The 14,531-nt window shown below is 40.0% G+C and overlaps 3 protein-coding genes across 3 annotated transcripts; 2 read left to right on the top strand and 1 right to left on the bottom strand.

Annotated features, from left to right (window-relative positions):
- Positions 1–3,296: 3,296 nt before the first annotated feature.
- LOC103401040 (probable prolyl 4-hydroxylase 10) lies at positions 3,297–6,080 on the top strand. Its single transcript, XM_008339743.4, has 8 exons — positions 3,297–3,900; positions 3,988–4,069; positions 4,375–4,472; positions 4,606–4,703; positions 4,898–5,027; positions 5,123–5,310; positions 5,554–5,642; positions 5,850–6,080. The coding sequence occupies exons 1-7, from the start codon at positions 3,695–3,697 to the stop codon at positions 5,625–5,627; spliced, it is 876 nt and encodes a 291-aa protein (XP_008337965.1). The 5' UTR covers positions 3,297–3,694; the 3' UTR covers positions 5,628–5,642; positions 5,850–6,080.
- Positions 6,081–6,762: 682 nt separating this feature from the next.
- Positions 6,763–8,207, top strand: LOC103401079 (F-box protein SKIP23-like). Its single transcript, XM_008339787.3, has one exon. The coding sequence runs from the start codon at positions 6,850–6,852 to the stop codon at positions 8,089–8,091; it is 1,242 nt and encodes a 413-aa protein (XP_008338009.3). The 5' UTR covers positions 6,763–6,849; the 3' UTR covers positions 8,092–8,207.
- A 339-nt stretch (positions 8,208–8,546) lies between these two features.
- On the bottom strand, positions 8,547–14,254 carry LOC103401041 (aconitate hydratase 1). The gene is made up of 20 exons (XM_008339745.4): positions 14,007–14,254; positions 13,789–13,893; positions 13,430–13,590; positions 13,243–13,335; positions 12,896–13,081; positions 12,639–12,800; positions 12,315–12,459; positions 12,050–12,192; positions 11,918–11,974; positions 11,741–11,820; positions 11,578–11,653; positions 11,235–11,420; positions 10,787–10,854; positions 10,587–10,705; positions 10,375–10,496; positions 10,131–10,229; positions 9,533–10,012; positions 9,289–9,387; positions 8,948–9,190; positions 8,547–8,854 (listed from the first exon to the last, which is right to left on the bottom strand). The coding sequence occupies exons 1-20, from the start codon at positions 14,008–14,010 to the stop codon at positions 8,786–8,788; spliced, it is 2,697 nt and encodes an 898-aa protein (XP_008337967.3). The 5' UTR covers positions 14,011–14,254; the 3' UTR covers positions 8,547–8,785.
- Between the last annotated feature and the right edge of the window lie 277 nt (positions 14,255–14,531).

The following is a 14,531-nucleotide window of genomic DNA, read 5'->3' on the forward strand; positions in this document are numbered from 1 at the left end:
CCTAAGCTTAGGATTTGGACCTATTTCTTTTATTCCTAAGTGTTTGGAACTTAAGTTATTTTCTTGTTTTTGGTTGGGGACCAATTTGGACCACACATACACCCACACACACACGTTGACTCTCTCTCTCTCCTCCTTCTCTCGGACTTCTTTCCATTTCCGTACAATTGTACGAACAAACTTCAAACCAACATTTGCAAGCGCGGATCAAGGCTGTGAAGGTGGTCTTTGTGCTCCTTATGAGCTTAGGAGCTCATTCATACCCTTAGTTCGACGTGAGAGCTCGTAAAACCCGAAAACCAGAGAACCCCGATCGTGAGCACTGTTCATGCAGTCGTAAATGTGGACCTTTCAGTGAATTTTAAGGTTCTAGAAAGCTTTAGGATGTCTTCACGAAGCTCGGGGAAGAAAGTTGGAGTGTTTTGAACGTCGGGAAGTCCCAGTTCGCGAGTTTCAAGTTTTGACCAGATTATCGAGGTTTGTCCGGCGAGATTTTGTGGATTTTAGGGCTTAAAATTAGTAAGGTTTCATTCTACTCGTTATAAGCTTCATTTTGAGACAAATTTCATGAATTTTGGTTAAGAAATGAAGAAGATACGAAGGTTTCAATATTTTTCCAAAAATCGGCGATCACAGTGGCGCCGGCGAACCAAGGAAGACGAAGGGGAATATTCCGTCAAGTTTGACGGAATATTCTAACGACGTCGGGTAACACCGTTAAATTATGTTAAGGTTTTAACGGAATATTCCAAACGGCAATTAAGGTTCAGTTAGGGTTTAGCAGCGTGTGGGGGTGCGTTTGGCCGTGCCTTGGCCGGCACGTGGGTGGTTGGAAATTTTTTCTAAAAATATGGGGATGTTCCTGAGGTTGAGTAGGTCATGATGATATATTCAAATACCCCATTTGAGCAATGTATACGAAGTTATTTCCTAGTTTTGTATATATGCTTTAAATAACATTTATTTAGTTATTTCGCATATAGGTGAGACCTATCCGAAGGACGAGCGCCATCAATCGAGGCTCAGGGGCTACGACCATTTGACATACCAGTGAGTGGGCTTTTGGTTTTCCGTATATACTTATATACTTGAGATTTTTCCAGAAAATGAATTTGAATGATTATACGTTTTGAAATGCCATGCCAAGTATCTGCCTATTTTATTTACGCATTAATAGTTGCATATATTTATGATTGGTGCTGCGGACTCACAGGTAAGTGTCAGGTAAGTTCATAAATTAAAGATATGAGATTACTTCAGTTATGCGAAATATGATGTGATGCATTAAGAGCTCATAAACCTGCACCTCGATGCTCCCGCCCAGAGTTAGGGCACAGTCCTTCACGTGATGTTCACTTTCCGCACCATATGCTCACCTTGGATCCAAGTTAGGTGCACAGGCTTGTTGTACAGACCACTTTAGGTGGTTCTGACTTGTGGCGCACGGGGATTTCGACGGTGGTTCTGACAGAATATCATAAATGTAGGATCACCTTTGGATGTAGTATAATTAGTACTTGTCCAGTCGGACTGCACTTAGGTTATTTATGCTCCAATTGTGTATTTCACAGCTAAATCTCGCACTTGCACCTTAACTTAATTAGTGCTCTAGTTGATTTGATTTTTATTTATTAGCATTTCCTTATATCATTTTTGCTTCTGCACTGTGCACATGGTTACGTTACTCTCACGTGACGGCTAGCACGCCCTGATTTAGATCGGAGTGTGTCAATTTTCATATAATTTATGTCAGTACTAATAACTTTTAACGATTGTTCAATGAATCCTAACCAAGGAAGAAAATATCGGTAATATTGGAAATATCGGTAGTCCGAAAACACGGAAATATCGATGGAAATATCGGGATAATATCGATATCGATAAAAATTACATGGAAACCACGGAAATTGTAAGAAAAACTTGGAAATTTTTATTGAAACTTTGCAGGATGTTTATTTAGTCAATTATCTATTAGTTTATCACAAAAAATTGGAAGGAAATACATTGCATGATGGATTTAACATTATCAAGTTGATTATATAGCGAGCTGACAAACATTGTGAGTGTAGAAAATATGTAGTAATTAATGAAAGAAGTCTAAACACACCATAATCATTTATATATAATGAATTAGTACAATATTTTACACTTGATACATTGTCGGGAATACTGAGTGAGTCATGTGTCCTCTTGACAGGAGGAACCCACACACACACACACAACGCACGCAACCACACACGCACACAACACACACACACAAACATCACACACGCAGACACGACCTCAGTCTCTCTCTCTCTCGATCCTTCTCGATCTCTCTTCTCCCTTCTCCCCCCCACACACACACACACACAGATCTCTCGATCTCTCTTCTCCCTTCTCCGATCTCTCTTCTCCCTTCTCCCACACACACACACACACACACACACACACACACACACACACACACACACAGATCTCTTGATCTCTCTTCTCCCTTCTCCGATCTCTCTTCTCCCTTCTCCCACGCACACACACACACACAGAGATCTCTCGATCTTTCTTCTCCCTTCCCTTACACACACACCACGGCCTTCTGCTCCTCAGTTCGACAATCTCGAATCCCTCTTCCTTTTCAGAAACCAGCTTTCTGGGTGTCGCCGCCGTTGATCGTGGCTCTGGCGAAGTTGGAGTTGGCTCAGTCGTCTGTGGCGGTGTGCCGCTGAGCAAGGAGTTGGCTCAGTCATCTGGTTCGTCTTCGACTCGAAGAAAACAAGTTTTCAGGTGAGATTCCATTGAAACCCTAAACCCTAAACCGACATCACATATGTTGAATCATTTATTACCTCTTGCATGCGTGAAATTTGAAGTTTATATGTGAAATTGAAGTTAAAAATCGTGTTTTTGCAAGGTTTTTGGGACGAAATCGGCTCGGGAATAGGCACACCATCTCCGGTGTTCTTCTCCGACGTTCGGCTCGGAGTCCGATTGCACCATTCAAAAAAATATCGCGATATTTCCAAAATATCATGATATTATCGATAATATCGCGATATTTTGACGAAAACCATTCAGATACCTATTTAAATATCCATTGCGCGAAAAACCGATAATATCGGCGATATTTCGCCGATATTATCGGCATTTTCTTCCATGATCCTAACATATCAAATTATCTATTGCCATTAAAATGTTAGAGACCATTTGATATAGAACACCTAACACAATTAATCTTTACCCAACACTATCAAATTATTATTATTTTTTTTTGATAGACATGTAACACCATATGTTGAGGCCTAAATGGAAATTTATATAACTAAAATTTCTCTTTTTTAGAATATTAAGTTACCAAAAAAGAAAAAAAGAATTAAATAGCAGTAACAGACTGACACTGCTGATCTCAAATTCCATATTTCCCAAAGCAGAAGACTTTTGAAAAAATATATATATATATATTTTTTTTGTCATTAGTTAAATTTGAGGGTGGGGAGAATCGAACTTGAGTGAGTTGGGAGTTTTCTTGGCTATAGTGCCACTGTAACTAGGCCCCCATCCTCAGACTTTTGAAAATATTAGAAATTGTAGACTTTTCGATGATTTAATCGAATCTTTCCTCACGGAGCTCCAGATCTTGCTGTTCCAATTCCCAAATCGAACCAATCGATCTCAAACCCCTAGGGTTTTTTCTCAATTCCTTCGCCCAGAAGCAACTATGGCTTTCAGGCCACGGCACGCGCGCCTCCCGGGCCGCAAAACGTCGTCGCCGTCCACAACGCTGGTCCTGACCTTGCTCGTCATGTTCACCTTCGCCATCCTCATTCTCCTCGCCCTCGGCATCCTCTCCGTTCCCAGCGGCTCCTCCGGCAGCTCCTCCAAGGCCAACGATCTCAGCTCGATCGTACGGCACAGCGTTGAGGGGTGCGCGATGAGTCGGTTTGCATTCTTTGCTTTGATTGATTTGGTTGGCAATTCGGTAATTAAATTGAATTTTGTGGGTTTTGTTAGGAATGTGGAAGATGGGGCAGGGGAGCAGTGGGTCGAAGTCATCTCGTGGGAGCCGAGAGCTTTCGTGTATCACAATTTCTTGGTGAGCTGAGCTGAAAATTTATGATTTTTCGGAAAATTTTGGATTGAATTTTCTTTTATTACCTTTGAAGTTACCGAATTGAACAATCCATTGGAATGCTGGATTTGTTATAATTGTGCCAATGTATCTTGCATTATAGATTGTGCCAATGTATCTTGCAGACTTCCAAAAAAAATGTATCTTGCATTTGTAATTGGTAATTACATTGCATTTAGTTTTGGAAGGAATTAATGCTTCGTAAGTGCCGGGATTTGATGTAATCTAAAGCCGGGGAAATTCTAACCCTCGTTGGCTAATGTTGGCAGACCAAGGAGGAATGTGACTATCTAATCGATCTTGCCAAGCCGACTATGCACAAGTCAACTGTAGTTGATAGTGAAACCGGAAAGAGCAAAGATAGCAGGTATTCGTTTCTCACTTCATTCTTTGGTGTGATTTTGGTTGAATGACGTGGATGGGAAAACCTGTTGTCTTTGTTTTCATTCCCTTACTTAATCCCCTCATGGCGGTACAATTGTTTTACTTGTTTTATGCAGGGTTCGTACAAGCTCGGGAACATTTTTGGCAAGAGGCCGCGATAAAATTATCAGGAACATTGAGAAAAAAATTGCTAATTTCACCTTTTTACCTGTAGGTATGCTGTTGAGCTCATGTCTGCTCTCTTATTTATTTATTTTCTTGTGCTTTTTAATGAATTTTTTTTTTTTTTGCCTTCAAAGTTGAAGGTACTACCTTTATGTGGGCTACAATCTTTAGGGTATTCATCTATTAATGGTGTAGCTATGTGTGTTTCGTACAATTGACAAGCTATTTTTAAACCAAATACAGAACACGGGGAGGGACTTCAGGTTCTCCACTATGAAGTTGGACAGAAGTACGAACCTCACTATGACTATTTTCAAGATGATTTTAACACTAAGAACGGAGGCCAACGTATAGGCACGGTTCTTATGTACCTGTAAGTTTCCTAGCATTGCTGCCTAAAATACTCATATTTCTGATCATTGACCCACTTATATGTTCGCAAATGTTTTCTCCTCCCATGTGGTGCAGCTCAGATGTTGAAGAAGGGGGTGAGACTGTGTTCCCTGCTGCCAAAGGGAATATTAGTTCTGTGCCTTGGTGGAATGAGCTATCTGAATGCGGTAAAAAGGGACTGTCGGTTAAACCCAAGATGGGTGATGCATTGCTTTTCTGGAGCATGAGGCCTGATGCAAGTCTAGATCCTTCAAGTTTACATGGTTAGTAGCTCACTTATAATTAGCTTTGCAAAGCATCAATTCAGGTTTCACTGATTCCAAAATGTCCACCATGGAGTATGACATTTGTTTATCTTCGCTTTCCTTGTCAATTTTGTGCCTATTCAAAATGTAGATATAAGAAAAAATTATTTTTGCATCACAATTTCGTAACTTTTATTACTTATTCCCAAGTGTGCTAACCTTTATCAAGAATGAGTTAACTTACTCCGGTGTTTATTTCAGGCGGATGCCCTGTGATTAAGGGGAATAAGTGGTCATCTACTAAATGGATCCGTGTCAACGAGTACAATATTTGAACTATTATACAAAAGGTTACTATCTTGACCCAAAATAGATAACTAACAGTACTTATGGTTGCTACATTCTGTGAAGCTACAAAATTCCGTTTCTCAATTTCCCAAAATATGCCATTGACTTGCTCTATGCTCTTGTTCTTGTATATGTCTTGGTTCGGGTTATGCTGATATACGCTATTTCTACCCGTAAATTATATGTATTATTTTCTCAATGATTGGCAGGTACAAGTTCTTTTGTCGGTGTGGTACTTGTCAATATCTCAAGCCAGAGCCTTTGTACTTGTGCTTCAAGTCTCATTTGTAACTTAGTATACGGATCGGTGCCTGCATGCCTTAGATTTTGATGTACCACCGTCTATCTCTACTACTAATTCAATTTTTGTTTGCAGAGCTTCTATATTCTTGTTATCAGAACCCCTCAATGAAATAAGTTCGATTTCGTTTCTTTTTTAATGCAAGTTCTTACTGTCAGAAGCTTTTGAACGTTGAGTTGATGAAAAGAAACTGTAAGAGATATTCGCGGAAGATCGAAAGCATTACATGTACTAATCATTTGTTTATTTCTTAGGGATTTCCTGCTGTGGAGCCAATTGCATCTTTTTTATTGAAATTAATCTCTAATATGACTGGGGTTAGTTGCCCTATCATTTCACCTATTACTAAGAAGAAAGCGACGTGATTTACTAGAGAGGTTTTAGGTTCGACTTCCTTTCGGTTGCCCCTGCAATTGTTGCCTGGGATTGCGGCTTGGGTCGCCGATCTCAACGAAAACATAAGGGTCCACCACGTGCTGCCCACCAAAGCTTGCTTTCTCGCCGTTAAAATAATTAAAAATTATCAAAGGTGCTAGGTGGCATAATTTAGTGCATCTAATTTTAAAAGAAAATTAGAAATTAACCGTTAAAATTAAATTATCAGAGTTACATAAGGAGTTTTTATTTTTAAAGAACAAACTTAACGAGGTTTATCCTTTCTCTTCTCAAATGGACAGATTTGTATAAAAGCAATTACTATTTGTAAGGACAATTTTACTGCTGTTGATCTCTAAAACGAGTGAACTTGATTTAACGACTAATAATTTAACTCAATAATGCTACTGTTTATTAAAAAAAATCCTAAAAGTTAGGAATATCAATTAATTTTAGGATATTTAATTGAAATGTTTACCGATTCTCATTAGGACTGGAGGATATAATCGTATAAAAGTAGAGCTTTCACCACGATGAGCAAAAACCCTAGACTCCAAGTACCCTGTTCCTCTGAAAACACCACGACGTACAAGATAGACAGACTTGACATGGCGAGTGGTGCAGATAATATCCCACACGAACTGTTAGCGAACATTGGAAACCGCCTCAACACTAAAACCGATGTTTCTAGATTCCGTGCGGTCTGTAAGTCATGGCGGTCCTCTATTCCTCCCTTCAAGAACCTGCTCCAGTTACCCTCAGAAGTGTGGTTTGCAGTCGGAGAGGATGGCATAGATAGTTATTGCGTAGGCTTTACCCTCGTCGAGAGCGCAGTCTATCATATCGCACCTCCCGCGGATGATGATCCCCGGAAAAGAGGTTGGTTGATTAATGTCAAAGAAGTAGGTACTGATCAGTTGAGTGAACAACCAACTCATCGCATGTTGCATCCGCTCTCCCGCTTATTTGGAGGGCAGCCCAAGTCCTTGCCAAAGGTGTTCAACTTAATGGAATTTAGGGTTTTTGAAGTGGCCAAAATGTATAGTCTAGTATACGATCATGAGATGCCTGATGATCATTTGAAGGTGGCCGCATCCTTGAATCTCGATTTCCCTGCTGTCATGGCGATTGATCCATTCGGAACGTTATATTACGGAGAGCTAGGTGGTGATGTCGTAGAGTGCATCAACTTCCCTTTGAAGTTGGACGACTTATACCCTGGTTTTCAAGATGTTATTTTTTACAAAGGAAGGTTTTGTGCTGTGTGTCGTGACGGGAGATCTGTAGGGGTTGATTCTTGTCTGAATACTGAACTGATTGCATCTCCATTGGCGACTAGCTCTTGCCATGACGACAAGAGGAAGAAGAAGTTGGTGGAGTCGTTGGGAGAGCTGCTTTTAGTCGATATGTATTTGTATGGCAAGCCGTTGGACTTTACATTCGAGATTTTTAAGCTGGACGCTCACAAGAAGCAATGGGCTAAGCTTGAGGCTCAGGCTTTGGATGATCGAATATTGGTCCTCGGAGATGACGGCTGCTACTCCCTTTCTGCTCGAGATTTCCCGGGAGTCGAGGGGAGATGTATTTATTTCAAAGAGGCGAGTTACAAGTGCAATGAGTTGGAAAACATGTCCGGAGAAATTGCAGTGTACAGCTTGGATTCAGGCCGTGTCTCGCAGATAACTGATTTTCCAGGTTTGAACATATTTTGTCCACCCACAACCTGGAGATGGCGCATCATGAACAAGGCAGCGAGGAAGAGAAAGATGTGGTAAGAAGAAACGGACAATGTTCAAGTTCTTGTTCTACTAATGAATCATATGTTCATTGATTCATGTATCTCTTTCTTAACATCCATATTCTTTATGATGGCGAATTCGTTACCAAATTCTTTCTGATGTCAAATTCGTTACCAAATTAGGTTGCTTATTGTGTAACTTAGCCGAATTCCCCCCTAATTATTCTACTAGAAAAAAACATCCATATTCTTTCTTGATTGCACGTGAAATCTAGTCGTTTAGCGGTCTAATAATCTAGTCCTCCGTATCAAACATGACCTAATACGATTGTGGTTAATTCCTTAATACGACTTGACAAGAGTTTTACACAACCCTACGATCAACGACTGATTTCCACACGCAGCACAATTGTGTCGAAATTGAAGAATCTTGGCCCTAGTACAAGTGCTAGAGACTATAAATTAGAAAATTGAAAATTTATGAGCATGAGCTGCAAAATTGAAAGCAAGGTCGTATTGAATGCACTCCACACGTCCAATAAAAACCAAATTTCACAAAGTTAAAAACTGGAAAATTATGAATATTCCTACCAACATTCCTTTATTTATAATGTTGCTGGGGTCAGCGCTGGGATTGAAACATTGTCCTCTTGTTGCCGAACCGGGTCAATTATTTCAACTTGAGAGGATAGTTTTGGTAGAATGTTGATCAACACCTTACGGTTGTTGATCTAACTTTTGATCAGATTCCTGATGACGTATTGCAAAATGCCCCCGTGGTCGAAATAGGCCAGCTCGACCTGCACGAAAGACGAAACAAGGGAACTCTGAAGCAACACGAACTTGACAGGCAATGAAGATAGAAAGAAGTAAAAGATGATGCAGCATGTTACCTCTGTATCGAAACGTAGCGTACATATGAAGGACTTGCCGTTATCTGTCACCACTGTGATATCCTGACCGGGTCTAATTTCACTAACACTGCTTGGAAGATCGATGGTGTAGCGTTCCTCCCCAGTTAAACCAAGAGAGTCGGCATCCTCCCCAGTCTTGAAACATAGTGGAATGATGCCCATGCCAACAAGATTACTACGGTGAATGCGCTCAAAGCTCTTTGCTATGACCGCCTTCACACCCTGAAAATTATTATGATGCAACACAGACTTCATTAGAAGTACGACAAACATATACTGGAATCGAATGGAGTAAGTAAGATACTGCTAAAGGGTATTACCAGTAGCATGGGACCCTTTGCAGCCCAATCACGAGAACTTCCACTTCCATACTCGGCACCAGCCAAAATAATTGTATCATGTCCTTCGCTTTTGTACCTCTAAAAGTAAAGGAGTCAGTATTACAAATTTACGCCAGGGATGAAAGCATCAATATTAAACATCAAATAAGGAGGAAAACCTTCCCGAGGAACTAAAATGATTTTTCGATAACGTTTAGTAAAAGCTGAGATAGGAGGGCATTACCATAGCAGCATCAAACACGGACAGTTTCTCTCCAGTGGGAATGTGGATTGTTTTGGGACCAACTTCTCCTTTCAAAAACTTATTGACCAGCCGAATATTTGCAAAAGTGCCTCTTGCCATAACCTCATCATTACCACGGCGACTTCCATAGGAGTTAAAGTCTCTTCTATCAACGCCACGTTCCAGTAGGTATTTGGCTGCTGGGCTGTCTTTGTGAATGCTACCAGCTGGTGAGATGTGATCGGTTGTAATACTATCTCCAAAGTTGAGCAAACAGTAAGCATTCTTCACTCCATGAGCGCCCGGGGGAGACATGGTCATATCCTTAAAATACGGCGGTTCATGTATATAAGTTGATTTTGGGTCCCAGGCATAAAGAGTGCCAGATGGTACAGATAACTGATTCCACATTGGATTTCCTTTGGTGATTGCTTCATAGGTGGCCATAAACATATGAGGAAGCACATTTGATTGCACAACCTGAAAACAGTACGACAAGACCAACATGAATTTTTGATCCCTCGACTTAAATAGTAGAAACTATTCTTGTGAAAATCATTCCTTTCAAAAAATAAAAAAATAAAAAATTATAACTCACCGTTGCTACTTCTTCATTGGATGGCCAGATGTCCCTGAAAAATATCTTTTTCCCATCTTTTCCCACCCCAATTGGTTCTGTTTCGAAATCAATATCTACCTGCGGAATTGAAATCAAATGAGATATTGCACCAAAACTCAAAAGTTATGAGCATAAAATCAGCTCATGTATAGCATAAAGATGCATACAACATAACATGATACAGAGTGTAACAACTGTCTGTGTAATAGTTTGAGTTCCATACCGTTCCAGCAAGTGCATAGGCAACAACAAGGGGAGGAGAAGCAAGATAATTAGCCCTTGTTAACGGATGCACACGACCCTCAAAATTCCTATTTCCAGATAATACAGCCGCAGCTACAACATCTGTATATGCGCAGAAAAATCAATAACTTAGTGACCGTGCAAGACTCCATAAAGTAGCATTTGTATATGCACAAACTGTAAGAATATTACCATTTTCTGTAATTGCAGCCGCTACTGCATCATCAATATCTCCTGAATTCCCAATGCAAGTGGTGCATCCATACCCAACAATATGAAACCCTAACTGATTCAAATACTTCTGCAACCCACTGCAGAACAATCCATGACTTAGGAATACATCACAAGAGTTGCATTTATTCCAAAGTTGTAGCATATAGTCTTAAAATTACCTCTTTTGCAAGTATTTGGTTACAACCCCAGAACCGGGAGCAAGACTTGTCTTAATCCATGGCTTGACCTAATAAAAGGCACCAAAATAATGCAAAGATAGTTAATAAAAAGATTCACTATGTTGCCCAACGTTATACAATGCAGAAATAAAACTAATCTTTCAGTTATGTGACATCAAAAGTATTCAGTAGACTAAGAAACACGGGGGCAGCAATTTAACCTGCAGAATGCAGGCACACATTTTGTTAATCACATGGAAGGCAAATTGGAAATGGACTCATTCTAAATAGCCCGCCGCAAGTTTTTATCTGACACGAAATTCATTATCCATAACATCATTTTATTCTACCCCTATAGACCAATCCTCTTGTAACTTTTTCCCCTTACTATTATCCTAAAATGAATTAAACAAACATGAGAAATGAGCCATAATTAGAGACATCCAACCTCCAATCCTAAATCACAAGCTTTCTTTGCAACCAAAGCAGCTCCAAGCATTACACTAGGATTTGAGGTGTTTGTGCAACTGGTGATAGCTGCAATAACAACATCCCCATGCCTAAGCTGTGCTGGGGATCCTTGAAAATTGAATTCTACAACTTTACTTTGAGATTCCTTTGGCACAGAAAAACCCTGCAATGCATTGCAAGAAACATAAGCTCTTCAAGAAAAGGCTTTTTCATGTGAACATTAAACTATAAAGTAATCAATTACAGAACATCCAAACGACCCCCACAATTTCCAAGCAGTTCTGAATGAAAATTCGTGTCAATTTATGGCACTTTCTCACCTTAAATCCAACTCTATTGTCAAGGCATGCATGCCAATCCACTTTCATTTCTTTCAAAGCAACACGATCATGTGGCCTAGAATACAAATGATTCTCAGTGTCATCACAAAAGATTGAATTCAATGAAGTGGGCAAGGTGGCTTGATTTACCAAGAAATCCTACCTCTTTGGACCTGATATGCATGGTTCCACTTCATTAAGATTTAGCTCAAGATAGGAGGAGTACACTCTCTCGATCTGGGGCTGTGTTGAGAAAAATATTCACTCAGAAGTTCAGAACCCATATTATAGAAGATTTTGAATAGGAAGGTAGCAAAAATAGTGGGTGCACATATCTTACCTCATTGTAGTCAACAAACATCTTATTAGCCCGTAAATAGGATTCTATCAGAGCGACCTGCATGGTAACTTTTATCTCAACATACAAACAAATGAACAAGAAAAATGAAACGGTGTTTAAACAAGAAGTTACCTTGTCATCACTTCTGCCAGTAAGTTTTAGATATTGCAGGGTGACATGATCCACAGGGAAGAAGCCCATGGTTGCACCATACTCAGGAGACATGTTAGCAATAGTGGCACGGTCTGCTAGTGACAATTCACTCATGCCTTCCCCTGCAAAAGAGAGCAAAGGTCAATATCTGATGTGAGAAGAAATGGAAACCAAGCACCAGCCGGAGCATCTATCATCGAAACACCAGTACAACTAGATAATATGATTAAGCATACGGGTTTACCATAGAACTCCACAAACTTGCCAACAACTCCATGCTTCCTCAGCATTTGAGTTACTGTCAGAACCAAGTCAGTAGCTGTCACACCGTCTCTCAGTTTTCCTAATAATTTAAACCCAACAACACCAGGCAGGACCATGCTCATGGGCTGTATAAAAATAAAAGAGAGATGTAAGAAAAAAAGAGTAAATGTATATTTCTGGATAAGAAAGTGTGCTGCAATAAAACTCAAGTTGTACTGTAATACTAGGGTCAACATAATCAAAAGAAGACATCAAGTTATTCATCAAAAAAAGCGGGCAAGGATCCATGGATGCACTTCTTTACCTGGCCAAGCATAGTGGCTTCTGCTTCGATACCACCCACACCCCAGCCAGCGACACCTAATCCGTCTATCATAGTTGTGTGTGAATCTGTCCCAACAACACTATCAGGATAAAGCAAGCCGTCTGTGTTGAACACAACTCGACCAAGGTATTCCAAATTAACCTGCAATTAGCATTTCATTTTGTACATCTCAGGTTAGCATTCTGGAATAATATATTACAGGTTAAAATTTGTGTTCCCCAAATTGATTGAATTACCTGATGAACAATCCCTGATCCAGGAGGAACAACGAGCATGTTATGGAAAGCATTTGATCCCCATTTCAGAAAACCAAACCGTTCTTTGTTTCGCTGGAACTCAAGTTCCATATTTGCCTGCACTGCATTTTCTGATCTCGCAATATCTACTTGAACCGAGTGATCAATGACAAGATCTACTGGGACCTGCATTCATGAGAAGCCAATGTAGATACTCTTTGAAACAGTTAAAAAGAAAGAAAAAAAAATCAAATGGCATGTTTGTAATGCAACCTGAAAGACAGTCCAGTTATTATAAACAAGAAATGCCAGTGTGAAACAACAATGCACGCATATATGTAGCTCACCAACGGGTTAATCTTGTTAGAATCCCCCTTCAGATTGTTCATGGCATCACGCATACAAGCTAGATCAACGACAGCTGGTACTCCAGTAAAGTCCTGAGAAGCAGATGAACAACACATTGATAATCCACGTAACGCTAAACAGCAATGACTTCAAATTTCAAGACTGACAATCCACACAATGATTTACCTGAAGCAGGACTCTAGCAGGTTTGAATGGGATCTCAACCTGCTTGGGAGAAGTGTTCTCCCAATCAATAATTTTCTCAACATCATTACTCTTCACTTGAAACTCATCACAGTTACGAATTGCGGATTCGAGAAGGATCTTAATAGAGAATGGCAGCTTCTCTGCAACACAAAACACCAACACCAAAGTAAATTTCACCACAAATTTTCACTTGCAAGTACAATAAACAAAAGAAACACTCTGTTTCCAAACAGTAATAAAAAAACCAACTACTTTACACAGCACAAATCACAAAGGTTCAAACATTCTCGGCAAACAAACAGAAAATACAGCAAAATTAATCAGGGAAACAAACAAACCGATTCTGGGATCGTTCAGAGCCGGCAAGCTGTAGTATTTGCCGAATTCGCCGCCGTCCGGCTTCTCGAGCGCCGTCAGTATCTTCTGAAACGGATTCGCCGCCGCTGAATCCACCCCCAATACATCAAATTAAAATCAAAAGCAAAATAAATAAATAAAAAGCTCCGATCAGGAAAAAACAAATTTAAAAGATCGAGCTGGTGGGTAGTTACAGTACCCATTTAGCGATAAAGATCCGAGCTTTCGGCGATCCGGGTCGATCAGCTTTCAGGGTTTCGATTCAAATCGAATTCGGGCCGACGATTCGAGAGAGTGAAGTGATGAAAGGAGGAGAAAGACTTGACAACGTTATATGAAGTTCTTTTGTTGTTGATGTTTTCGTCGTGTGTTCTTGGTCCGATGAATATCCGATCTTAGTGGAGGTGCAATGATTCGGTGGGGTCGAGCCTAATTTGTGTTGCGATTGTTTATTTTTATTTTTATTTTTATTTTTTTGTTGTTATGATTTGGAAATTGGACCGTTGGTTGGGTGACTTTTGGGTCGCTGATGACATGATAAGGCAAAAGTGGGCCTTTGGATCCTTGGAATTAGAGGCGTGTGGCTTTCACCAGTCACCAATCTTGATTTGTTTTTCTATTTATAGAACAAATTGGGTTGGGGTTGGTTGGATATTAAGCTCTTTTTCTGCGAGGTCTTAATTTTAGCAATACAATATCCCAAAACAAATGTTAGAAAACTCCT

Source organism: Malus domestica, chromosome 15 (genome assembly GCF_042453785.1).
Source record: "Malus domestica chromosome 15, GDT2T_hap1".
NCBI classification, from domain to species: domain Eukaryota; kingdom Viridiplantae; phylum Streptophyta; class Magnoliopsida; order Rosales; family Rosaceae; genus Malus; species Malus domestica.